Source organism: Empidonax traillii, unplaced genomic scaffold (assembly GCF_003031625.1).
Source record: "Empidonax traillii isolate 1590-97213 ecotype Southwest subspecies unplaced genomic scaffold, ASM303162v1 scaffold419:size1009643, whole genome shotgun sequence".
NCBI classification, from domain to species: domain Eukaryota; kingdom Metazoa; phylum Chordata; class Aves; order Passeriformes; family Tyrannidae; genus Empidonax; species Empidonax traillii.
Genome location: NW_020955612.1, coordinates 596,145 through 621,462, shown reverse-complemented (window position 1 = coordinate 621,462; position 25,318 = coordinate 596,145). Strand labels below are relative to the sequence as shown.

General features: G+C 52.1%; 2 protein-coding genes across 2 annotated transcripts in view; one reads left to right on the top strand and one right to left on the bottom strand.

Annotated features, from left to right (window-relative positions):
- The window catches only part of ACBD6 (acyl-CoA binding domain containing 6), an 81,590-nt gene extending 65,852 nt beyond the window's left edge, over positions 1–15,738 (top strand). The window contains exons 7-8 of the mRNA XM_027894188.1: positions 11,006–11,036; positions 15,124–15,738. Of these exons, the coding sequence (XP_027749989.1) occupies positions 11,006–11,036; positions 15,124–15,278 (186 nt within the window). The 3' untranslated portion in view covers positions 15,279–15,738. The remainder of the gene's footprint in view (positions 1–11,005; positions 11,037–15,123) is intronic.
- Positions 15,739–19,351: 3,613 nt separating this feature from the next.
- On the bottom strand, positions 19,352–24,871 carry LHX4 (LIM homeobox 4). The gene is made up of 6 exons (XM_027894186.1): positions 24,784–24,871; positions 24,047–24,218; positions 20,923–21,125; positions 20,590–20,744; positions 19,892–20,063; positions 19,352–19,801 (listed from the first exon to the last, which is right to left on the bottom strand). The coding sequence occupies exons 1-6, from the start codon at positions 24,869–24,871 to the stop codon at positions 19,404–19,406; spliced, it is 1,188 nt and encodes a 395-aa protein (XP_027749987.1). The 3' UTR covers positions 19,352–19,403.
- Positions 24,872–25,318: the final 447 nt, after the last annotated feature.

Genomic DNA, 25,318 nt, shown 5'->3' with positions numbered 1-25,318 from the left:
ATCCAATTTCCCTGATTCCATCAAGACACTCTTAAAGCATTAGCTTGTGCAGTTTTAAAAAAACCCACAACAGACTGACCCCTCTGCCTGATGGCTTTGAAAAGTGTCCTGATGTGGAGGTATTTATCCTACACCACATGCTTCATCGAGGCACTCCAGCAGCACTCTGAAATATACTCCTTTGTTATTAAACTATTTAGGAGGACAGCATGCACAGGAGGAAACTCAAACACCAGTTTATTATGTACTGCAGCCATCCACACTGGGGCTGCGCTCAGAGACTAATGTGTGATGACATGCCCTTTAAATTCGGTGCTTGGAAGGGAAAAAGGATGTCATTAACATTTCTGATCAGAGACTGAAACCTAAGTGTGCCCTTAACTTTATGTTTTGAAGCGTAGTTTTGCCTCAATATAAATAAAGATTCCCCTGTGGAATATTATACTTGCAGTTTGTTTCCATCAGTCAGAAAGATTAATGTATCAACACTTACTCCAGAGGGGGCTCTGGGGATTGATAATGGGAGATAGGAAGCCTTTCACCTCGAGGTCACTGGTTCAGCTCTGCCCCACATCGGCCGCCACCACCAGTACCTGCCATCTGCTCCTCCCCGGAGTGGAATGGGCTGGGCCCCGTTGTGGGCCCAGCTGGTCCCAGGAGGCTCCCTGGGCTGCTTTAGTAGGAAATGGGATGGACCTGCTCAGCTCAGCCCCAGATGTGATGGCAGCCCCAGCCCTGGGCTCAGACCGAGCACCACCAGGGAACTTGACCTTCTGCCACGCTTGTACAACCCGTGAATAGTGAACCTGTTATCCCTGCCCTGTGCAGAATAACTCATTCAAAGAGCAGGACACCCCTGAACATAAATCTGTCTGTTATAAAGTTGGCTGCGGTTTTCCCTGGTTGCCTCCAGCTCCTGCTGAATTTCATTAGGAACACCTCTATTATACAGCACAAGGAGGGAGCAAGTGCTGCCTCTAGACTTTGAAAGAGCCCTTTAAAGTGAAGATCAATTTTGCATCTCACTAAATAAGTAATGACAGACCAAACTGCAAGTACTTAGTTCAGCTGTATTTTAATAGCACTGTGGCTCCATCGAGAAATTCCAGTTACTGATGTAGTTTGATATCCTGAGGCAGTTTTCTCCAGACATTTTTCCTTTTTTTTCTTCAGTATTGGCACTTCATTAATAGCTGTTTGGAAACCTGACTGTCTGTGAATAAGCAGTACCGATAAACCTTTTCCCTCACTATTTATTTCTCCTTTCTTCCATCGGGAAACAGCCCCAATGATCATAGACTGAGTTTTCAGAGTCTGACGTGTACAGGGTGGTGGATGAGCAAATGAAAGAGCAGCTTCGTGCCTTATAAAATAACAAATGGTAAATCAGCTACTAATACAATTCACAGAGGCTGCTAAAAGGCTGCTGAATGTCACAAAAACAGCAACCCTTTGAGGTGACGAGGCGGGAGCTTCTTAAGTCTGTATGTGCAGTCGGCTTCTCCCTGGCGGTGGTCCACTTCGGGGCAGGATCCAGGCTCTGCTGCCTTCCCCCTCCAGCAGACAGCTGTGAGTGTGCAAACGTCCTCTCTAATTCCAGATTAGCCACAAAGAGGAGTCTTCATCCTTAAGGAACGGTGCTTGGGAAGGAAAGGCTGTCTAGAGGCTGCAGGGCACAGCGCTGTCCTGAGGTGCTTTGAGTTGTCTGAGCAAGATTCCTGGTTTCCTGGGTTTTCCTGAAGGAAAATTAAAAAAAAAAAAAAAAAAAAAAACACTCCTTTCAAGCTGAGGGCTGTGGCCACTGGAAGTCAGCTCCCCTGCTAGCCCAGGCTTCCCCAAGCTTGGCTTAATAAAATCCAGATCTCATTTAATGAGTTCAGAGGATGGTTCAGACCATCTCAACATGGAAAGTGCTGATTTTGCACACCAAGCTGAGGAAGGTTTATGGGACCAAAACAAGAGTCTCTGGAGTCTTTATCCTTACTGACTTAAGGGAGAAAAAGCTCCCTAGGCCATTAGCAGCACCTCTACTCCTGCAGCACGTTGTGGCTCCGCTTTTATTGCAGCTGTGCCTGTCATCCTCACGATACCACAATGTCCCTGACAGTGCTCCAGCATTGCCATGGGATTTTGGGCATTTCACCTAACCCTGCTTTTGCCCAAATCGGGGGAATCAGACTCATGGGTTCAAACAAGCGCTGCTTTAGCCCACACAGGGATGGTTTCCCTGCTTTCTTTCAGATTTCTTCCTCTCTAATGGTCACTCAGCTGTTGGCTTTAAATGACAGTTTATACGAAGAGGATGCCCTGAAATGCAGAGTGGCAGCACTGAGGCCATTGAAGATGACAATTAAAAGTGCAACATCTTCTTGGCCACCCAGGGCTGTGGGTTCAAGCCTGCAGAGGAGAGGAGGTTGCTTCCAAAGCCCTGAATCCCTTTAAATAAATATCAGCCAGCATTTGCCTGCAGTCAGCAAGGACTGAGGCGAACCGAGCCTTGGAAGCAACACTCTTGGCTCCTACTGTCTCCCATCCAGCCTGCTAAATTTAGCAGCCTAATCAAGCTTCCTTCTCTCTCTTTAATCAGGTGGAGCAAGTGGCACGTCGACTTGCAGGTTGGGGCTGGATCCCATCCTGCTCTCGGCATTCCAGCCCTCGGCAGTGCCCGGGGCAGCCGTATGTGGGGGAGCAGCACGACCCACGGGCCACCGAGGCAGCACTTCCTCTTAATCTCTCTGCTCCCACCCACACGTGCTGTCCTGATATCCGACAGCCGGTCCCACGCGGGCACGGGGCCAGCAGTGACTTTACAGGCTTTGTGGCAGAGATTATTTAAAGGAGATTAACCCTTCTAAACCCCTTAGATTTTAATTATTTCTGTATGTATTTATAAAACCTGCAGTCTGCTAGTTCCAGGGCACAACTGCCCCAATCCCCATCCTTAACCTGGATTCGTGAGTATGCAGCGCAGCCATGTTACAGGGCAGGGGCTGGGGCTGGACAGGGCTCACTGGACTTATTTATTTATTGCCATTCTGGGGACAATTCACATCTGGGATGAAAATGAAACATTATGGTTTCAAATTGTAAAAACAGCTAATAATTTGGATGACTTTAAAATACTAACAGGGAGGGCACTAATTGAATTGTTTGAGTCAATGCAACGTCTCTCGCTAATTATTTTGGTTAGGGTAGCTCTCTGAACATGGAGCACTATGTATGTCTCTGAAGACAGGGCTCTCTGTAGGGTTGATACACTGGAAGCCAGGAGAAGGAAGGCCTTTTTCTTTTATTCAGTCTCCTTAGCAAGTTTTTTTATATATATAATGATGCTGTGAAATCATGAAGTCTGGAAAAACTGTCATGCCTAGCAGGTACCGGAGGGGGAAAAGGAGTGGGGGGAAAAGGATGTGCACCTCCATCCTCTCATGCTTTCTCTCCTATTAGTCATGTTAGTCAGTGCTGGACTAATTAGGTTGCTGGAGTAAAGGAGTGATAGAGGGAACGTTTCCACTCTGCATGCAAGCTGTAAAATCTAAATGCAAGTGGAAATATCTTATTTCTGTTTCACAGCACAACCTGGCTTATCTCAGGCGATGCACGCCTTGCAATCTTTAAATGGATAGAGAATCGCAGAATCCTAGGAGAGGATTGGAAGGGACCTTAAAGATCATCTCGTTCCAACCCCCTGCCATGGGCATGGACGTCTTCCACTAGATTAGGTTGCTCCAAGCCCTGTCCAACCTGGTCTTGAACTCTTTAGGGATGGAGCAGCCACAGCTTCTCTTGGCAACCTGTGTCAGTACCTCATGTACCTGCCTGTTTTGTAAATGCCAGCATAAAAGGTGGCTGTTAGAATTAAACAAACCCCACAGCATTATGTGTGGGATGCCAGTGATCCAAGGAAAAAAACAGGTCATTTTGAATGCATTTCTTAAAATCAGATGATTTTTATTTATTCTTGTCTCCCAAGCAAGGAAATAAACGCAGGCAGTGCCAAGGAGTCCATAAATAATTTTTTTTTTCTTGGAGAATCTCTTTAATATGCACACTGTCCTGCTTCTGTAGTAGTGAACATTTGACCAGTAGCAATTAATTTCTTATCACAGTCTTTCTATGAGGTAAGAAAACGTTAGTGTCTCCATTAGGAGGTGGAGAACAGGAGCTCTCCCGGAGCAAATGATGTGCCCAGCTTCATTCCTCTGCCCCGGGGCTTGCCAAGAGCTGCTGGAGGGAGAGGGCATTGCAGGGTATTGCGGGGATGCCTCTCCTACAACCTGGCTGGGTGCTGCTCTCCAGGCAGATCCACCCTCCTGATAAAATGATAGACTCGGAAAATGTTCAGTACCTGTATATTTGAGGATAAATGTTGCTAAGCTAATGAATTTTCAGCAGCTTACTGTGAAGCATACAGCATTTCCTTTAATGGTAGATGGGAAAAGGGAAAGGTAGAATAATAAAAGTCCCTGGTATAAATCTTTCCTGCATAGAAAGGATGAAAGGAGGGTTTCATACTGAACCGACCTTACAGAAAATAGCATGTGATCCCACGGCATGTAGATTATTAGGCAAAGTGTCCCAAAGGTTAATATATCTTTTCTCATTAAAATGGGTAGGATCTCCAGCTGAAAGTGCTGGACCCATGTGTCCAGCCCTGTGGAGGGGGAGTGGGAAAGCAAAGGGTTAAATTTCGGGGCTGTAGAAGCAGATTGTGTTTTCCTTCTATGATGTGGGCTGACAAGACATCAGTATTCTATTCATCTGTTGGGAATTAGGCTGTTAATCCAATCAATGACTCTTGAGCTAGCTGCAGCCTGCCTCCCCACTGGGGAACAATCGGATCAGACGGGAGATTGTTTAAGAGCACAGAGCGGTCCCGTGTCAGGTGGAATTTCCAAGCGTTCCCTAGTGAATTGGGGATGGGAAAGCTGTCTCAGCCCATTTATCCTGCCCCTTAAATAACCAGGTATCTGCCTCAGCCACGCTAAAGTGATAAAGCAGGACAGGAGCGACTAACTTTTACGCGAGGAGGGGGCAGGGAAGCACCCTGATAAGAGAGATTTTGGAGATTTTGGGATCTTGCCCTTTGGAATACCATCCTGTTCACAGCCCGGGATCGCGTTTGCGCGCTTTGTCGGGAGTCTGGCTCAGCCACAGCGCTGTGACACTTGTTACAGCTTTAGGCATTGACTTTTCCAAACACGTTTTTGATCCCCGCAGCTTCCTGGCAGCTTTTCTCTTGCACCAACACGCTCGTTTGATGGCCAGCAAGATGCCTGGTGCTGGAAGTAACAGGCAGTAGCAAATATTCTTTGGGTAGCCTGTAAATATGTCCAAATACACAGCTGTGCACAGGGAGCCGGCTGCAAAACGGGATGAAAATGCCCAACAGCAAAACAGCCCTGAGAGTTTCGGTGCTGCTGCGTGAGCCGCTGCGTGGATTCAGAAATCAGTTCGTTCTGCAATTAAAGACAGCCATGTCTGCACTGGGATATTGAGAGCCTGTATCTGTGCCAGCAGCACTACATGCTGATCACAGTAGATGTGATAAATCCCACTGAAATTGCACTTGGAAATTTAGGTACGGCACCAGTTAGAAACTAGGGCGATGAGGGATTAGCGTAACCCTGGCACACTGAACTCCTGGGGCCGGGGGCGTTTGGGTGCATTAGCAGATGCAGACTCCAGGAGGGAGCCAGTAGTGGTTCCCGGGCATCCTCTTCTCTCTGAGCTTTCTTAGAGCTGCTTTTAACTCCAAATTAGTGCTCCTAAATGAACCACGAGTATGAGCTCTGGCAGCGAATACGAATAGGGAGGTCCCCAGACACAAAGATCCCCAGCTCGTAGGCTTGGCTTTAGAGGGCTTCGACATCCCGCTTCCCTTGATCATAATTTTGAATCAAACAAAAGCTAATGCAATTTTCCTTGCCTTTCAGTAGCAGATTGTGCTGTAAGGGTTCATGCCATTAGAAATGTAATAATTGCTTCTCTATGCAGATCTAATTTATCTGTGAGGCACTTAGAAGATAGGCCAAATGATAGCCTGGCAGTAGGCTCTGGAGAAGGGCCCAAGAGGTGACGATAAAAATCTGTCTAGCACCTTCCATCCTCAGGGATGTCTGCCCGACACAGTGCAGGAAAAGGCCTGAATGGGAGGAAGGGGGCAGAGGAGAGAGCTGAGAGCCCTTGGGGAGGGAGAACTCAGTAAGAGAGGGGTCCCCTGCCAAACCTACCCACATGCAAGAGGGGTGGAAGTTAACTGAGGAACCAAACCTTGAAGATACCCAAGCCCTGCACTTACCAGCCTGGGCTATTTGCAATCCCCAAATAACAGCTGTTTATGACCAGTGCATGGATTTTGGTTTTGCTTCTGCCAGAAGTATTGTATGTCCCATCTTTGGGACATACAAACCCAGTCTGCTGCATGCAAAAGCAATGTGAAAATGAGTATAAAGGCTGGGTTAAGGCCAGCTACTGAATGGTTTGGTGGAGTTCAGACTGGTTATTTTAGCCCCCATTGCCTGGTTTTACGTATTTGTGGGTATTAACATGTAAATTCTGGTGCGCTTTTAGCTGTAGCCTCACCCTCAGTCTTGTTGGAGATAAAATTTCAGAGAGAGAATAAGATGATGATGAGGTTAAAGTAAATTGTTGGGAAGTTGAAGTCTAAAGTGGAAATAAATGAGAAATAAAACCCTTTTTAAAAGTGGAGGGAAGTATTTTCTTGCTATTTTTCATCTCCCTGGCTTGAGTGAGTGTGTGTCGCGAGGCTGCAGAGATTTATATTACAGCTCCTAAGCACCAGTGCTTGTTCAGAGGCTGTATTATTCTGGCCCTTTTTATTCACTCACCTTCTAAAGATGTAGTGTAAATATTTATCTTCCCTCTGGCCCATCCGTGCTGCCCAGGACCCAGTGCTGTTAAACACTCTTATCACCTCATCGTTCTTATCTCCTGCGATCCCTGCCAACATTCAGAGTCCGACAATGGGAACGAGGGTGCACCTTAAAAGGTGCCACAAACGAACAGAAAAAGAGGTGACAAGGGGGGAAAATACCTTAAAATGAAAAGCACAAGTGCTATCCCTCAGAGGGAAAGGATAGTGTAGATAGTTTTCTGCTGTGCTTTTCATGGTGCCCTCACGGTGTCTGCGCTTGGGGATGTGATTGAAGGCACTGAGATGAGGTCTGTGTGGAGCAGCACTGGAGTCCCCTACGGACCCTCGTGCTGGTGTGGAGGGCTGTCCAGCCCCAGCTTCATCACCTTCATCACTGGTCAGGCTGGACCAAAGCTCACCCAGGGAACCAGCATGGACTTGTTCTTCCTCTTTCTCTACCAAGGGCTAAATAAAACAGGTGAGATGCAGAAGAGGCGGTGTCTCTCTTAGGGTCACCCTCCCTCTCTCAGAGATTTCTGCACACCGCTTGTAATGAGGCAGGTCTGGACAATCAATGTTTATAGCACACTGTTTAAAACTGTCCTGTGAAGCCACAGTCAAACACCGGCCAGTCAAGGCCTACTTGCAACAGCAAGAAACAGCAACTATGTTTTACAGAGTGTACAGCACCTCAGCAGGGCTCAGCCAAGCTGTTTCCATGTCTCTGCCCTTCAGTCCAGAACTTGTGTTAGGTTAAGCAGGGAACAGAAATTCCCAAGGAATGAACATGGGATGGCAACACCGATATAATCCTATCACTTATAAGACAAAATTGACGTGCAGTAGCCATAGTACCACTTAGCGGATAAGACAGTTGGTCCATCTGCGCTCGGTCCATCTTCTCTCATTTCTCTTGCTTAAATTTCTCAGGAGCAGCACAAAATCCTGTTATCCAATAAGTTATCCACTGGTAGTTGGATTTTCATTGAGTGACATCTGTCGCAGACCGTTGGATGTAGGAGGTACTACTGATTTTGTATCATCTTTTGTTTTGATGAGTTTGGTAGACATGGACTTTCGGGGTTTGGTTTTGAAGTATTTGGAAGTGCTCTCGTCTCCCTCAAAGCTGTGCAGCTTGGCTGCCATCCTGCCGTGGCCAGATGTGCCAGGAAGCTGTAAAAGGCACCCCTGGATGGCACCCAACATTAGGAGGCGAGGGGAAAGCTTGAAATCAGATCTCATGTTGGTCAGTAACATTCATGTGTGGGACTGAGCACTCTCACATTTGAGTGTGTAATGGTCTTTCTTCCCTTTCTCATCGTTTTCTGTTTACCTGTGTGGGTTTCTGCCATTTCCACGAGCTCCTCCTTTCTATTCAGGGAGCATTGCTAAAAGGGCTCTGGGACAGGCACCTACCAGGGCCTTGCAAGCCTTTACAGAAGGTACATTACTGCTTGGAGCCTGGCTTTTCCCCCCTTTTGTGTTGAAGTTCACTGAATTAGAGCAGATTTCCTCCTTTTTAACCTGTCTCAGTGGCACATTTCAGCTAACACATGATGATGAAAGGACATTTCTCAGAGGCATCCTGGCATAGAGCAGAGCTCAGCATTGTGTGTTGGCCCTGGAGCTGCCCATCTCTTCTTCTGCACTCCCCAACATCAGCTCTCCTACTCAACACCTTCTCTTTGGTCCATCTGCTGAAACTATCCATCTGATCACAATCAGCATCTCTGTTCCTTTATCGCTGTCGGCATCTCTAGGTTCCTCCCCGGCTGTGGAGGATGCAAAACAAACATTTCCAGCTCCTGGTGGGCAATATTCCTCTCACGTAATTCCCACAACGGGAGCTGTAATCCTCACTTTCACAGCCCATCTTTGATTAGTCTCCAGGTGTGACCGCTTTGCTCTGAAGGCTCAGCGTTGCTCTACCTGGAGCAGCCGGGCACGTTGGGCTGCGATTAGCCACGGTGCTCCAAAAAGCCAAATCCAAGAGGCATTGAGATCAGCAGCTTCCCGAGGGCATTTCAAGGCCTTTAGTGAGTGACCACGCTAAAGCCTTTTCCATTTACCTGGATTAAAATTTGTTACAGAGGAAGCACAAGCAAATAGCACAGCATCTGAGGAGTGTAACAAATAGCATTTGGCCAGCCGGAACGCTCAAAGGGAAGGGGGGGGGGGGGGGGGAAATCCACAGCGTAAATAAAGTGCAAACCCTGTTTGCATAACATTGGATTAATAGTTCTTTTTAAAAACCACACTGGGATTAAAGACACGCATTTCCTATGCCAGGACTCGCACTCCCTCCTTAGCCCAACAGATGCCAGGAAGTACATCTAAGAGAAATAAAAAGCCTCATTAGATCCAGCCGGCTGCTGAAGCAGCAGTGCTTTCCACAGGCCTTTGGAAGAGGAACAAATGGCTGGAGTATTCCTGGAGCAGTCCCGTGTGTTTTATAGGGAGTTCTGCAGCAAAGTGTTCCCAGCAAAGTGGAAAGGGGATTTCTGCTGCACAGCTTCAGTCCCATCCCCCAGCCCACACGTTTGACATCCTGCCTTTCCAGTAACTCATGTGGAGCGCTGCTGCCTCTTCTTCCCCAACCCTGCTCTGTATTTTGCTGAAGTCAGTGCGGGTCCTGTCACTCCTCTGAGCAGGCATGTGCTTTAGGAGTGCTCGGGGGCTCTGGCTCAGTTACCTTATTAGTGTGGAATAATCAATGGATGCTGTCCCTGATTCCTTCAGTTCTTTGGCTTGTGGTATCTCTAAGGACACCCATTTGCATTATGTCCCCACAGTTTGGGCAGAAAGAGGCTCCTGAAATGAGGTGTCTTCAAACACTGGTGCAAGTTCACTGACACGAATGGGACATAGTGGCACATTCCTTTGCTTGGAAAAGACATGAAATGGGTATTGGGGCAGCAAATACCTGTTACATCTGGCTTTCCTTTTTGTCCCTGTTGGCTGTGGTTGTTGTGTTGGTGATGTGTCCCAGAGCAAAGGGTGGCACGTCCTAGTTCCTCAGCTCATTAGGGTTAATATCAAACAGAAAAGCAGGTGGGAAACCAGAAATCTCCAGCTATGGGTGAGATTTTTACCTGTTTTCCCATTCTCCTTTTCCCTTTCGCCTGCTCCAGCATCCACAACAGACACCAGAATTTGCACCTTAATCCCAAAGATGATGGTAATTAAAAACTTAAGTCTCCATAGACAGATGCAAATAAATTAAGGAGGCAAAGAACTGAATTAGAGGCTAATCCTGATGGGGTAGTGAAAGCAAAGTGGCCAGTAATTCTTTCCTTCTGTTATTTCACCTGTTCTGAGGCTGTGGTGGTGTGAGGTGCCTGGGTGTGCGCTGCTGGATGTGCCACATGTGCTCTCTCCAGCAGAGCCTGGGGAGGGACACAGGAGCCTGGGAAGGGGACACACTTCCCAAAGCACTGCAGCTGGTGCAGTGGTGTCTGTGTTGAGCTGGGAAAGGGGGCTGTGTGCCAACACCTACAGATCATGAGGTTTGCTTTGCCCTTGTGCTGCAGGTGTTTCACAAGCATGAGTTTGGCAACCTGCTCGTCCCCTGAGCGCTGTGCCCTTCCCTCACCCAACAGAACTTACCTGGGCTTTGGGTAGACTTGAGTTTCAAAGGGCAGGAACCCAAGATTTATTCAGGTGGAAAAACTGGATTTTTTTTTTCCCCCTGTGTGATCCTTTGTGCTGAAGAGTGCAGCGCAGTGTCCCGGTGCTTCACCCTGCTCTCAAGTAGGCCAGGACTGGGCTTGCACTGAAACGTCTTGCACTAAAGCATCAGGATTAGTGAGAATCCCAGAGTAAGGCCATAGGACCGAAATCCTTCATTTTTATGGGATGGAAGTGATAACACCATGAACTGAATTATACTCACGTCATGATGTGATCCACGCACTCCTACGGGTGGATGGATATTGATTATCCATCAATATGGAGTGATGGGTGGATGATGATTCAAATCCCAACTGTCAGGTAGCTGGATGTCCTGGCCTTTTTATCTAGTCAATTAAAACACTGCTGTGATTCAGCTTATTTATTTAAAACTGAGATTTATTTGTGTCCCCATGGATGTTGCCTATACCTCTAAAATCAAGTCTCTCTTTTTTTCAGGATGGGGAAGGCCAGACTGCACTCCATTATGGTAAGCTGTCTCTCAGCTTGGTTGTTCCCTTTTAACAGGATGGATTTGCAGCTGGAGTAAATGCTCTATGCACAGAAAGCAAATTTCAGGAGAAAAATGAGCAGAGAAGCTGGATTTGATTACCTCCGCCATCAAATCCAGCATGGTAGGAGTAGGAGCCTTGGGAGAAGCAGTGAGGAAGACTGCTCTCTTCCCGTCCTTCTCCTTTGCAGATGTCACCCTAAAGCCTTCCTTTTCCCCCTAATTAACGATGCAGAGTTTTCCTGTACACCTATGTGTCCCTAAGATATGGTTGTGCCACCTCCAGACCCAGGAGTGGCTCTGATTAGGGAATGCCAAATCCCTGGGCCTTCAGGGAGGGTCTGTATCAGTTTTAACAGGTTACACACGTGAGGGGAAGGGGATGACCAAGGTGGCCTCCACCTCCTCGTGTCCTGGTGACAAATCTGTTTGATTGCAGCTGAGAGAGCAGCAGCTCCTCTACGACCAAAATCAGCTGGGGGAAGTCACAGTTCACGTCCCTCCTACAATTACAGGCTAATTAGATACGTGATTTTATAGGAGTCTTTAATTGAAAGATTGTCCTATCTCCAAATGAGGAGAGTAGAGACTGAAGTGACGCATGCAGTGCTGATGTGTGGGGAATATGAAAAAAGTATCGATTTAATCTGGATCATGATTTTTTCCCAAAATTAAGACATAGCCAGTTATTATTTTGTGCTCTCTCTTGATGCCTGTCACTGTAATTAAGAGCATACTTGTCATTCTGAAGTGTTTGTGTCTTTCTCTCTCTCCCTGATGTCTCCACAAGGACATTAGCAGGATGGCAAAATTGCTTTGCAGAGCATTGGTCCAAAGCACAGCATTTGGATCTGGAGCTGAACTCCCAAATTCCAGGGCCCCTGAACCGAGACTGTAATTACAATAATGTGTGATTTCTCCCCATGTCATCTCTCCTGCAGGATACTCTATTTTTCAAATTCCTATCATTGTGACTGGAGTGGTGAATCTGTTGCTTAGCACAGCATTGTCCACAGATTGACAGCACTTTAAAATGCCACATTGCCTCCTTCTCTGCCTAATTCATTCCACGTTTTGGACTTTCTTTCCCCTGGGAAGATGCTTTCCCTGCTCCCAACTCCAGGACTGACACCTGCCTACAGAGAGGTGCACAGTACATTTCTGTGGGTCATGCACGAGCATAGCACGTATATAAGTTATCCATGAGAACCTGCTTCCAGCAAGGCCAATATGTGAAAAAAAAGGATGGGTGCATCATCTGAGTGTAAATTCTATGGAGGTGTATATCCCTTTGGCTGGTGACTGAGGCAGCCTGTTTAACAATCAAACAAACATAACTGATTTAATGAATATTATTTCTCTGATCCACCCTGACAGCTCAGATATTTCAGTAGGGGCAGTTTACCATGGTTTTCTTCCCAAATGCTTTTAACTGTTAAAATTTTTTTCTTCCTGTCGAGTGTTATCCCACCTCTCCTCCCTGTATATTTTCTTAGGGAAGCCTCTTTAGCACACAGGTCCAGGTGTGTCCGTGGATGCCCAGCTATTCCTGGTGACCATTGCTGCACCCAGGCTGTCCTCATTCCCTTACTTACCGACCGATCATAAATCCCCCTGAACTTGGAAACAGCTTGTTAAATGAGGGACTGGTTTGGATTCAAGTGCCTGTTGGCCTGAATGGAACTCACTGAAAACCCACCCCCCATACCATTTCGGTCAGCACTTCACAAACAAGCTGTTGCAGCGGAGAGGCGTGAGAGCGCCTATGAAAACTGTCTCTGAGCTGAGCAGTACCTTCACAAGGCCTTCCCTTTTGTTGGAGGCTGTTCAGGGAAGGGTTAAATCCCATCGGCAAGGCCAGTGAGGCAGGCACTGCTTTTAGGATGTCTGCATCCCTTTTTATGAGCGGCGTGGCCTGACAGCTGTCCTTGTGGTGACAGCTCTCCTGATTACAGCCGGTGTCAAACCGCATCCTGCTGCGGGTTATAAATCCTGCCTCCTTCCTATGGGCTCCGACCCCGGCTTTAATGGGAGGTTAAGTGGAGGCCAGCCGGCAGCGCGGTCCGGAGGCACAGGATCATGGTGGGACCCTCCGCTGGGCCCGCTCTGTCCCCGCTGCAGCTGGGCTGGTCACTCTGACCAGGGGCTCCCTGCTGAAGGACCTGTTCGGCTTCGGCTCCTCTCCATCCATCCACCCACCCACCCACCCACAGGGAATACTGAAATCATTGCTGCTGCCTCTCCCAGAGGAAATCAAGGCTTCTCCGAGCCGTGGTGGCCACGTGGCTGCGGAGTGGGCAGGCTCTGTATCCTCATGGGTGCTCCGGCTTCCCTGCAAAGCACCATCTGTTCGGCTCTGTCTGTGTGCTGTGGCAGGGCAGTGGGAGGGGATGCTGGAAGGAAAATAAATAATAAAAAAAAATTCATCATCTGAACCCTGAGGATTAATGGAGTCGGGAGGCGAACTGCGCCGAATGGAAATTCATCTTCACCCGTGCCAGTGTCAGGGCTGCCGCTCCGGCCCTTGACAAATTGAGGGTCCCAGGGTGCCATAAATCCAGCAGCTGTGCTCATCCCCTGGGATGTCCCCAGCCCGCTCAAGGACATGGGCTGTGCCCGACGGTGGCACCAGACAAGAAAGTCACATTTCCCTGTGTGGGCACCAGCTCCCATCCCCAGAACCTGCCACCGCAGCTTCCTTGGCATCTCTGGAAGTCTGCTTTCTACAAAGGAATGTACCCCCTGGCTCTTCAGCTCAGCCTCACCCACACCCCCACCTGCTTCCTCACCAACCCCTTCCCCCTTTTTTCCTCGTTGTTTTATCTTCAGTATAAGCTCCAATTGCACATTCAACTTATTTTAATGAGACATTGCTGGATCCGTAGAGAACTGCAGAGCAATGCATAAGACTCTGTAGTTACTAAAAGAGTCAGTCAGTTCCATTATAAAAGGACCCAAAGTACAAGTAAAACCAATTGCTACCAATGCAAGAGGGAAGGTACCACCTTCATGGCCTCATAAGGCAGTTTTTGACTTCTCTGGGATCTGTTTTGCATGGGCTTAAGGGAAAATCCAGGGTCTGGAGCTTCTGCTGATATCAGCCAAGTCCAGCTCTCAAGTGTTAAGAGTTTTCCTGATTTTCCTGGTTCTTTTATTATTTTTTTTTTTAGCATCCTTAGGTAGGATTGTTACATCCTGGGAACAGAGAAGAGCTCAGGTCGAACTTGATTCTATCTTGGCGGAGAAAGTCAGGGATTTAAAAATAGTTCCTAGTGGAGGTGTGAGTGTGTGCGCCGTTACCAGCTGTCCGAGGGCACAGACACGGTCTCTTGGAGCTGGTGCTCAGGGAAGGGATGGCCAGCAGCTAAAAACCATCCAAAGTTTCTGCAAGGAGAAATGATGGGTGAAATGCAGGAGCAAGGCAGTACTGATGATGTCCTGCCTGGGATGTGCTACCTGTGGAGAGCCCTGGGACGTTCAGGAGGCAGGTGAGGGGCGGGGACTTAGAAGGAAGTTACAGGTAAATAGATACATTAGATATAGATACAGATAAATGCATTTTAAATTGTTGGGTACAAAAGCAGGCAGGGAACGCTTTCCCAGGTGGCACTTTGGGGCTCTCTGCAGTGGTGCACCAGCACTCTGGGGCCCTTCCCAGGGTCAGTCTCCATTCCTGGGTGTGAAGGAGCCCTAGCCAACTGTGCCCCAGGCTCCCTCTGTGTCCCCTGTGATGCTGTGCAAACCCCTGGGTTCCCGGCAGCTCCATGTCTGGGCTGTGGGCTCGGGGGTGCTGCTTGCACCAGTAACACCTCCCCTGGCCTTCTGGCTTTGCTCTCGCTCTGTCTTTTTTCTCCTTCCTTTGCACTATTAAATCCAAAGTAATACATTGTGTACTGAACACTGCCCCGAAAAATGATCTGCTGCGGCGGGCCAGGTGCTGAGACGGCATTTCCTGCCTCCGGCACACACATGGGAACTCGCCAGCTAAAGCCACCGCTCCAGAAACGCCCATCACCGCCGCCTCGGGGCAGGATCCCCAGACTAACCCTCCTCTCTCTCCCTCCAGCTGCCACCTGCGAGTTTTTGGACATCGTGGAGCTGTTGCTGCAGTCGGGAGCAGACCCCGGGCTGCGGGACCAGGAGGGCTGCCTGCCGGAGGAGGTGACGGACTCCAAAGCCATCACTTCAGCTCTGCAGCAGCACGTCACCGGCGAGCCCTGACCCCGCGGGAGGACAGAGATGCTCTGCAATAACACCCCTTCCCCCTTCTCCCCGCTGCCCTCCCCAAACGCCTCGGGGGTTCAAGGGGACCTTTTAGAGCACAGGGTCTGGCCAGGCTCTCCAGCACGAGGGCCAAGCACATACCCTGGGCAGGATGGGATCAGAGTTCTGCATGCTCTGACATTTATCAGCATTTGAGGGGGGGAGGGAGGGGGGAAAGGGCCTGGAGAAGGCCGCAGGAATTACTTTAATGTATCAAACACAAGTACTGCATTGGCTGTCTCACTGGAGCAGCCTGGGCTGACTGGTCGGCTCCTCGGTGGGGAGGGCAGGGCTGCTGGGCCGGGTGAGGGATGCTCATCTCTCCCTTTCAGGTTGAACTTCGGTTTTGGTTGTTGGTTTTTTTTTTTTTCCCTGGGTCCAAACGAAATATTCTAAATAAAAGCACAGTGTCCGGATGGCACCTCTGTGTGTTTGGTTTTTTGTTTGTTTGTTTTTTTCAGGGAGTGACTTGGTTCCTTGGAAGCAATAAGGATGGGAGGTAGCTCAGTGCTGCCATAGTTCTGCTCAGGCTCTTGACAGGAGGGTCATACAGGTGTCCCCTCTGGCTCTCACGTAGCACACACTGCTAACCAACCCTTCCAAGCTGACAGGACTTCTATCATGTCACACAACCACTTCGTTGAATAAAATGGCTTTAAACCCTCTCCTCCATAATCAGCTCCAGGTCCTCCTGCCATGTGCCAGTCCCTGGAGTGGCTCATCCAGAGCTGAGGTTTGCTAAGAGCTGGGCACAGACATAAACCTGCACTCACCTTGTCACCCCTGTGGGACTCTCAGGCAATTCATGGTCTTCTCAGCTGGCCAAATATCCAGGAAGTGGGAAAAATGTGCCTCATGGCAATGCCTGAGTGCTGGAGTGAGGTGGGATGGTTGTGGGGGCTTCCTGCTTCCTCATCAGCCACTTGCCATCAAGTCCTTTCTGCAGCACATTCAGCCTCAGAAAAAGAAATGGGAAGGTTCCCTTCACTGAGGACTGACTGGGCAGGAGGCACAGGAGGGTTTTGGCCCCTCACGGTGTCCATGGCTCCTGCCAGCGCTGACAAAGTCACTGCACTGGCTCCAGCACCGCCACTGCACCACACACAGCACGGGCCAGGGTCCATGGTGAGGAAAAATGGCTTGGAGAGTTATTTTCCATTAACTTAATACTAAACAAGGCCCTAAAATGGCTTCTGCTCCCCTTCCCCATGCCCAGGAGCCCCCCCCCACCCCAGGCTGGCAGTGCCCAGGCTCATCACATCCTGGAGCTTTGGCATCCAGGTAATAACAAAGACCCAACCCCAGAGCTGGGGTCACACTGGCTCTGGGATGGTGGCATCAAGGCTGGGGACAAGCGAGGCCACCGCTGTGCAGTGCCATAATGCACAGCCACTGCCTGGCTTGATGGACATGCTGTGTAGTAAAAAAACCCTTGTTAAAACCGGGATGGAAAGCAGCAGCAGCTGCAGTGCCGGTGCTTTCAGAGAGCACATTTGGGGCCCGAGCGCTCAGCCCTGGAGATGTTTATAGCACTTTAGGTCTGTTTGTGAGGTTGGAGCCTTTCCAAAAAAAATTAAAAAAAAAAAGAAAAGAAAGCCGGGGGGGGGCGGGGGGAGAGAAAGACATATATTATTGTTTATAATCTGCTTTATTCAGCCAAACCTTTCCCCAGCAGCCTCGTGGATTGCTGTTTAAATCCCTTGGTGCCTTTAACTACCGATACAGAAAGTGGTTAATGTGCATTCGCCCTAAGCTTGGCATCTACTCCAGGAAATCACTTTAATTGAGAAGCATTAAATGTTAAAATGATTAAAATATAGAAGGCCAACACACGGGGTGCCCACGGAGAGGCTTGGACTCCCCCCATCCCGCCTGGCATGGCTCTCCCATCTCACCTGAGCCAGGCGAGCGCTGTGGTGGCACAGCCGGGCACCCACTGCCACCACTGCATGGTGGCAAGAAAGCTGTGGCGCCTCAGGGTGCCACGTGGCACTGATGGAGGTGCTCACCCCAAATCCAGCCACCTCTCCAAAAAGCCAGGGGACCGTGGCCAATGTCACCTGTCCCATCCAGGAATGCCATCTTCCTGGGCAGGGACACCAGAGATCCTGACCCCAAGCAGCCAGGGGTGCCAGAGCAGGGAGTGCTGATGGTGACCACGGCCCTCCCACTGAGGAATAAAATCCCAAAGACAGCAGCTGCTAAAGAGCATCCCGAGTTTATTTGCCATCGCTTTCCCTCGCGGCGGAGGGGGTGACTGTACACATCTCATGCCAACGCACCGGAGGCAGGGAACAAAAGCAACGCCCTGGGCCCGAATTCAGGGCCACTGGGCGGGATCGTTTCTCCCCAAGACATGGCAATAAATAAGGTTTTATTCTGTGAAAATTTTTTTATTGTTATTATTATTTCTGTTGGGTTTTTTTTTTTTTCCTTTCCTTTTTTTTTTCCTCCCAGGAAACAAGACGCTCACTTTCTGGAACTGTACAAAATTTACACAGCAAGGGGAGGAGGAGGCATTTGGCCTTGTCAAAGGGGGACGGAGAGCGGGCATGGCTCTCCCACATCCCCCTCCCCACCACTGCCAGCAAGGCCGGGGGCTTGGCACGAAGCAGCACCCAAGGCTGGGGAGGGGGGAGGCACATGGATGCAGCCGGGGCAGCTCTTGCAGCACCAATGCACCCAGCTGGGGGGGGGGGCAAAGAGGGACAGGGACAGACCAGTGATGTGCTTTCTTCTGTGGCTTTTTTAATTATTATTATTCTTTTTCAATTTTTATTCTTTTTTCCCCTTTGCTTTCAGAGCCCTCATGCCCCTGGCAGCAGCCAGTCAGGGGGATCCACCTCCAGCCCTCCCTGATGGATGGCAGCCTGGGATCATCAGCATCACCCCAGAGCCAGAGGGGATGGCAGGGACCCAGGGGCTGGGGCATCCCTGGGGGGTTGGGACAGAGCTGGGCACTCCAGGCAGAGAGTGTGGAGCTGAGTTTTATCCACGGGGCTGAATGTCTGAGGGTAGGGGTGTGGGCTGTGCTGGGGGAGAGAGGCACACGGGTTTTGAGCAAGGGGCTGGTGCTGGGTGGGCCTGGCCAGGAGCAGACCCCATGGGGCTTGCAGGATGTGCCAAAGCCACCTGAATTCGCCCTGGATGCCTGCACCCACCCTTGGTGCCATCAGCCCCAGGGCACCAAAGGACATCTGTAGCCTATACCAGGGACATCTCACATCCCAATGCCCTCCACTCCCCACCACGCAGTTGCTTCTGCAAGTGACAAAATACCCCTTTTCCCCTTTTTGGGGGGAATTTTTTGCAATGCCCTCAGGGCAAACATTGCCCACCTCTCCCACCCACCCTTCCAGCAGCTGCTTTCCAGGTGCCAGCCCCAAGCATCCCTTCTGGCTCCACCACAGCCCAGCTTGGCCCGTGGACATCCCAAGCTAGAGGCATTTTTTTTTTTTAATTCCTCCCCATCACATGACCATGGTGAAACAGCAGTGACGCTCCATAAACATGCCTGTGTGTCCTGGGGAAAATCACGGCCCCGCAGCCACCAGGTCAGAAGCAGGTAGGACCTTCCCCGGCAGCATCGCCCCGGGCAGCCGGACAATGGCCCCGGCCAAATAAACCCTTCTACAATATAGATTTCTCTTTCTGCTGAGGCTCCGGGCAGCGCCGAGTTGCATTTCAACTCCATATCGAAAAATAACTCTTGAAAATAGCAGCGGTGCTCGGCAGGGGGGTGCGGGGCAGGCGCGGGTGCCGGGACGGACTCTGCCATCCCTGATTGTCCTTCTTTCCCTCCCGCTGTCCCACACTGTGGCCGTGCCCCAGCCCTGCGCCGGGTCCTCGCCGTGCATCCCGTGCGCCGACAGCTCTCTTGTGCTTACACCCAAAGGCTCCGTGCCCCTCGCCCCGAGCACAAACGCCCCTACCCACCGCCGGTGCCGCCCGCCCCTCCCGACAGCCCTCCGGGGCCAATTCCCATGGGAAATCCTGGAAAGGTCAACCGCCGGCGGGTGCCCTCGGTGCTGCGCTTGCAGGCTGGGGGGGAGCGAGGGGGCCGGGGCGGGGGGCGAGCAGCGCTTAGAAAGGGGGGTGATCCATGTCGTCCAGCCAGGAGGCCGGGCTGGTGGGAAAGTCTGGGTACCCGACGCTGCTGCCCGTGGAGATGTCGGAGGTGGGGCCCCCCCCGGCCATGGCCCGCAGCGTCTGACTCACCCCCTGCGCCCCGTGGGCTACCAGCCCCAGGCTGCCGTCCATGGCGTAGTCCAGCCCGTTCAGCAAGGGCGGGTGGGACGGAAGGGAGGAGATGGAGGACGGCGACTGGGGGAGGCCGTAGGGACTCCCGTCCCGCAAGTCCTGGTACGACTGTCCCGTCCCCTCCATGGAGAAGCCGCCGTTCAGCAACTGTCCGCCCGCCACGTCCCCCACGGTGCCGTAAACCCTGTTGTTGTGGCCGAGCTCCGAGAGGATCTGGTCTTCTGCCGGGGAGAGGAGGGAGAGCAGAGGTGGGGGGTCAGCGCGGGGGGCGGCCCCGCGTCCCCCCGGCCCCGCACGGGCGCCCCGCTCACCGCGGAAGCTGAGCTCGCTGTCGCTGACACCGCAGTCCTCGGCCGAGCTCTCCTTCTCCAGCTTCCCACCCCCGCGGCTCCGCTTCACGCTCTTGTAGAACTGCCCCCAGCGGTGCCGCCCCGCGTCCTTCTTCAGCCGCTTCTCCTTGGCCCGGCGGTTCTGGAACCACACCTGGCGCGGGAAAGGGGGACATCGCTGGCACCGCGGCCCCCCGGCACTCCTGCGTGCCGGCGCTCCTGCACCCAGCACCCATGGAACCCCTACATCCCAGCATGCCGGCACCCTGGCACCCCTAAATCCCAGCACCCCTGCACCCCAGCATGCCAACACCCCGGCACATCAGCATCCCTGCAACCCACTATGCCAGCTGGGGAGGGGGGAGGCACGTGGGTGCAGCACCAAGTGTGTCCAGCTTGGAGGGCAAGGAGGGACACACTCATGCAACCCAGCACCCCTAAACCCCAGCACCTCTAAACCCCTGCACCCCTAATCCACTGCAACCCTGCATGCCAGCACCACATCTCCAACACCCCCATGCAATCCAGGACCCCAACATCCCTGCAGCCCAGCTCCCGGGCACCCACGCCACCCCCAACACCCTGCATTCCATGAAACCCAGCACCCAGATACCCCAGAGGGATCCCAGTGTCACGCCTGGCTGGGGGCAGGGTGGGGACCGGCACCCCCGTGGCCTCACCTGCACCACCCTCATGTCAAGCCCCGTCTCGGAGGAGAGCTGCTCCCTCACGTGCCGGGCGGGCTTGGGGGAGTTCTTGTAGGCATTCTTCAGCGTTTCCAGCTGCTTGGCTGTGATGGTGGTCCGGGGCCGCTTCGCGCCCGCCTCGGAGTCATCTGCAAGTGAAGCAGGCGATGCCATCCCGGAATTGCCAGCCCACGGCATTAGGAACATCTCCCCAGAACCAGCCATCCCAGAGCCCGCAGGGACACCTTCCCACTGGCACACCAGTGGCACGAGCCATGGCCGGCCCTCCGTGTGCTGGGCCCCTCGCAGCCCCTTAGAGGTGCCTACCGTTCTGCTTGGCAGTCTCGTAGTCCTCCTTGCAGACCAGCCTCCCATCCTCCATCAGGTAGAACTCATCCCCTGTGGCCAGCTGCCGGCTGCAGATGATGCAGGCGAAGCAGTGGAGGTGGTACACGAAGTCCTGGGCCTTGCGGACCACCTGGGTGGGGGGGATGCCCTGCTGGCACGCCGTGCATTTGGTCCCGAAACGCCTGCAGGGAGAAGCGGGTGACCCTGAGCCCCCCACGGCAAGGTGGGCTTTGCTGGGCAGAGACGGGACCGGCACCAGCAGACAGGGCAGAGTTTAAACCAGCAATCAACCTTATTATGCATGACACTTCACACGGCAGGGGGTTTATCTTCCTCAGAGTGAGAGACCGGCCTAATGGAGCTGAGGAAGGTTTGATTTTAATGGTTCTTTTAACTAATGCTTATAGGCTGCCTGATTTTCCCCTGCAAGGACAGTACATATTTCATCCGCATTAATACCAAATAAATTAATTACGCCGCCCGGCTGGCAAGATGAATCCCAGATTAATGCAGAATGATGGGGCTCTTACACCATAACGAGGGCCTGGCAGGGGCATCGGGTGGGCTGGTGTGGGGTAGGTGTTGGAATGAGCAAACCCACCAGCTCAGCTACAAGGAGTGTGAAAGGAATGTGAAACAGCATGAAAGGTGTGTGGAAGGCACATACAATGGGTATGCAAGGAGTGTGCTGGAAATGTGGGAAAAGCGTGAAAGGAACACGTGGAATGGTGCAGGAAGTGTGGAAGGAGCATCCAAGAAGTGAATTCCCTGAATTAACAGCACGAGGGTGACACGCCATGAGGCGGTGGCAGCACAGGTGAAAGTCATAAGCGGACATTCCACTGGTGTTTTCAGCAACAGCTGCTGTGGGATTGAGATGGGGCAGATGTCCACCTGCCCTTGGCACCACAAGGGCTCTGCAGGGTCTCTCCTGCTCCCCGCAGTGCCCTAAAACCCCCATCAGCAGGACATCAGGACCCCATGGAGTCATCCTGGTATTGCAGCAGCAGCCCAGGTGAGAAAGCTATTGGAATAATCTGCCCTCTATGCCTTAAACAGCTCCATCTGCTTGGAAGGAGGCAGCCCAGGAACACCCAAGCCCTTTGGCCCCAAGGCTGCAGGGGTGGGCAGTGGCATTCAGGGGTGCGCTGGGGGTGCAGCCATCCCAAGAACTTCTCACTGTCCCCCGAGGGCTGAACATCCCCTGATAGTGCAAAATCACCCTCAAGCCCCACGGCTGCCCATGCCCTCATGCCCTGTGGAAAGCCAGGACACAGCCACCACAGCTGGGTCCTCGAGATGGTCCCCAAGTCAGGCAGGTGTCACCCAGGGACGCGTGGCAGGCAATGGGCATGAGTGGTGCCAGCACTGATCCAGGGTGCTGGAAGCAGAAGATGAGGAGGAAAACTCTGATTTCTCTAATTTTCTTGGCTTGTATCCTAAAGGGAGAGTCCCTGGACATCTGCTGGGGAGACCTCAGCTGGGAGGGAAGGTGAGAGAGGAGAGGGAGGTCAAGAAGGAGGGAGGAAGAGATGGGAGAGGGATGGACGGGAGATGAACAGAGAGAGGGGAGGGATGAAGGGAGGGATGGATGGAGGATAAATGGAAGGACAAAGGGAGGGTGGGAATGAAGGATAAAGAGAGGTATGAAGGGATGGAGGGAAGGAGGGAAACAGGCATGTACAGAGAAAGGGGTAGGACAGACAGATGATGCTTTTCCGCTCCCAAGGCTGAGCCAGTGCCTGCTCTGCAGCCCCCATCCTCCCTCTGCCCATCCACCCTCCCACAGAACACTGTAAAAGCCATTTTAACACCTCCTCCAGCATCCCGGGTGGGGGGGGTCCACACCACCTGGGAATGGCCGGTCCCAGCACAGAGACACCCATGGCCAGGGGCCAAGAGCTGCGATTCAGGGGAGGGGGAAAAAAAAAGATAAAAATCAAAAATCAATCCGATCTTTTCCAAAGCAGTTCCTGCATTTCCAACTGCCTCTGAAGTTGGGCTGAAATCCTCACGTCCTCCACGGGTTCCCTACCCCGAAATCAATGAGCGGTGAAGGAAAGGTGAGGCGAGTGCCCGGGCGAGCACCGAGCTGCTATTGATTGGCACCAAATAATCCAGGCAGGACCTCATCTGAGAAAGTCGCTGATCTTTCAACTCCAATTAACATTGATTACCAGCACCTTTTGGGCGACTATTTAAATGACTCAGAGAATAATAGGCTGGAAAATATCAGAAGTGAAGTGTTATTACCCAGGCTGGAGCGGCTGCTTTGACCATCGCTGGGAAGGAGAAATTCGAGCTGCATCTTTGGTCCTGATGGATGGGGAGGAGATGGCGGGGATATGGGAGGCCCGAGAGCCCGGGGATGGGCAGGCAGGTAAAGTCCCGTCTGGGGAGTAATTGTAATGGCCATCGGTTGGTTTAGCTGGCTGGTGGTGAGGGGTGTCAGGTGACCCCTCTGGCATCCCTTGGGAAAACTCCCAAATTTCGCCAGCAGCCAGGGACCAGATCATCCCCACTGAGACGTCCATTTTTAATGGAGAACAGGTTGTCCTGTCTCATGGGAGCGGGGATACGCCAAAGCTGGGGCATTGCACAGCTCAGAGGCAGCTGCCAACGCAATCAAATGAGGTTTTCACACTAATGGGAGGAAAAAAAAAAAAAAAAAAAAGAACAAAAGAAGAGTAAAAGGTGAAGGGAGAGAAACAGCATCAGCAAATAGCTGCGAGGCGAGTGGAGGACTCGGGAGGAACAGGCAGCGTTATCGCTGCCTTGTGCGGGTTTCTCCTGCCCTCTAGCTCCGAGCGAGCCGGGGCCGCTGCCGAACCGCCGCAGGTTCTCACCCCGGGGGTGCCGAACATCAGCACAGGGGAGGTACGGGAGCACCAGGGAGATCGGGGGCTTTCAGACGGCTAAATCCCAGCAACCAGCATCCAGCTCGCGGCAGCTGTAAAGCACCAACATTCCCTTCATTTTCACAACAACAACACCACCAACAAAAGGCGTAGGAAGGTTTTGGCGAAATTATTCTTAAAAATAGGTGGTGCGTTTGCTGCTCAGACGGCGCTTTCGGGGGGCTGTGCCCCCGAGGGATACTCACTTGAAGAAATCCTCCTTGCAGTAGACGCTGCCGGCCCGGGAGAAGCAGCGGTCGGCCAGCTGCATCTGGCAGTCGGCACACTTGAGGCAGGAGCTGTGCCAGTGCCGGTCCAGGACCTTGAGGATGAACTTGTCCAGGATGTGCTGGTTGCAGCCGGCGCACTGGGGGATCTCTGGGCAGGGGAGAGAGGGATGGAGAGAAGAGCGGCGTCAGCCTCCGCAGCCCCCTCGGTCCCGCGGGGCCCCCACCCGGCTGGCAAAGCCCCGCCTGGGCACATGCCAGGGCTTTGTGGGCTGAGGAGGTGCCACCCCTCGACTCGCTGGTGTCCCAGCACAGCTTCCTTTGCAGACCTTTGCCAAAAGCCTCTGGGATAGCAAAGCCCACGGTCCCACCGGTTCCTCTGGACACGGACACACACACGCGATGCTTTTCCTTTCTGCATCCCGTTTCCCAGACCGTGTCCTGCCCCTTGACACCTGTTTCCCTGCCTGCCTCTCGTTCCCTCTGGAATGGCATCCCACAGCCCCCAGACAGGAACGCAGCCTGTTGGTCTCCGTGAGCCAGGGGTTCAGCTGTGGGGTCCTCACTGTCAAAGGCTTTGTCAACGTGGGCAAAAGCCTCTTCCCCTCCACCCCCTCTGCATCCTGAGGACCCCACGAGCCACCCGTGATGGCCATACCGGCCCCTCCTGCAGGTGCCCAGTGCCCCTCTCCCTGCAGTGCCAGGGCACCTCATGCCTTCGCATCCTCCATGGTCCAGCATTCCTTTGGACTCCGGTTTTCCTGTGATGGGGACAGCCTGCTTTTTCCCATCCAGCCAGGGCATTACCGACTCCTGTCGCTGGAAACAGCTGGAAAACGCGGGCTGAAGCAAGGCCAAGCTGGAGCAGAGTTATCCAGGGGTATTGACTCTAGTCCCATTCGGTCCTCCCCACATCCAGCCTCTCACACCGTGGGAGGATGCTTGCAGAACGAAGGTTTTTTCCTATGGCAAGACGTATCCCTGGCCGTCCAGATTCCTACACAATGTCTGCCTACAGATGCACAGCTTCCATAGGTCTGGAGAGCTGGCTATTTCTCTGTCTCTCTCTGCCCATAGCTTGGGATAAATGGTACAGCAAGAGTCTGCAGGAGCAGATTTCCCGGTAAAAACCAGGCACATAAAACTGACCCACACGCATGAAAGCAGATGGATTTGGGGGGAAAATCCACCATTGTGCCCAGAGCCGAAGAGTAAGACCAGGAGAGATGGTTTGTACCAGGGCTGCTCCCT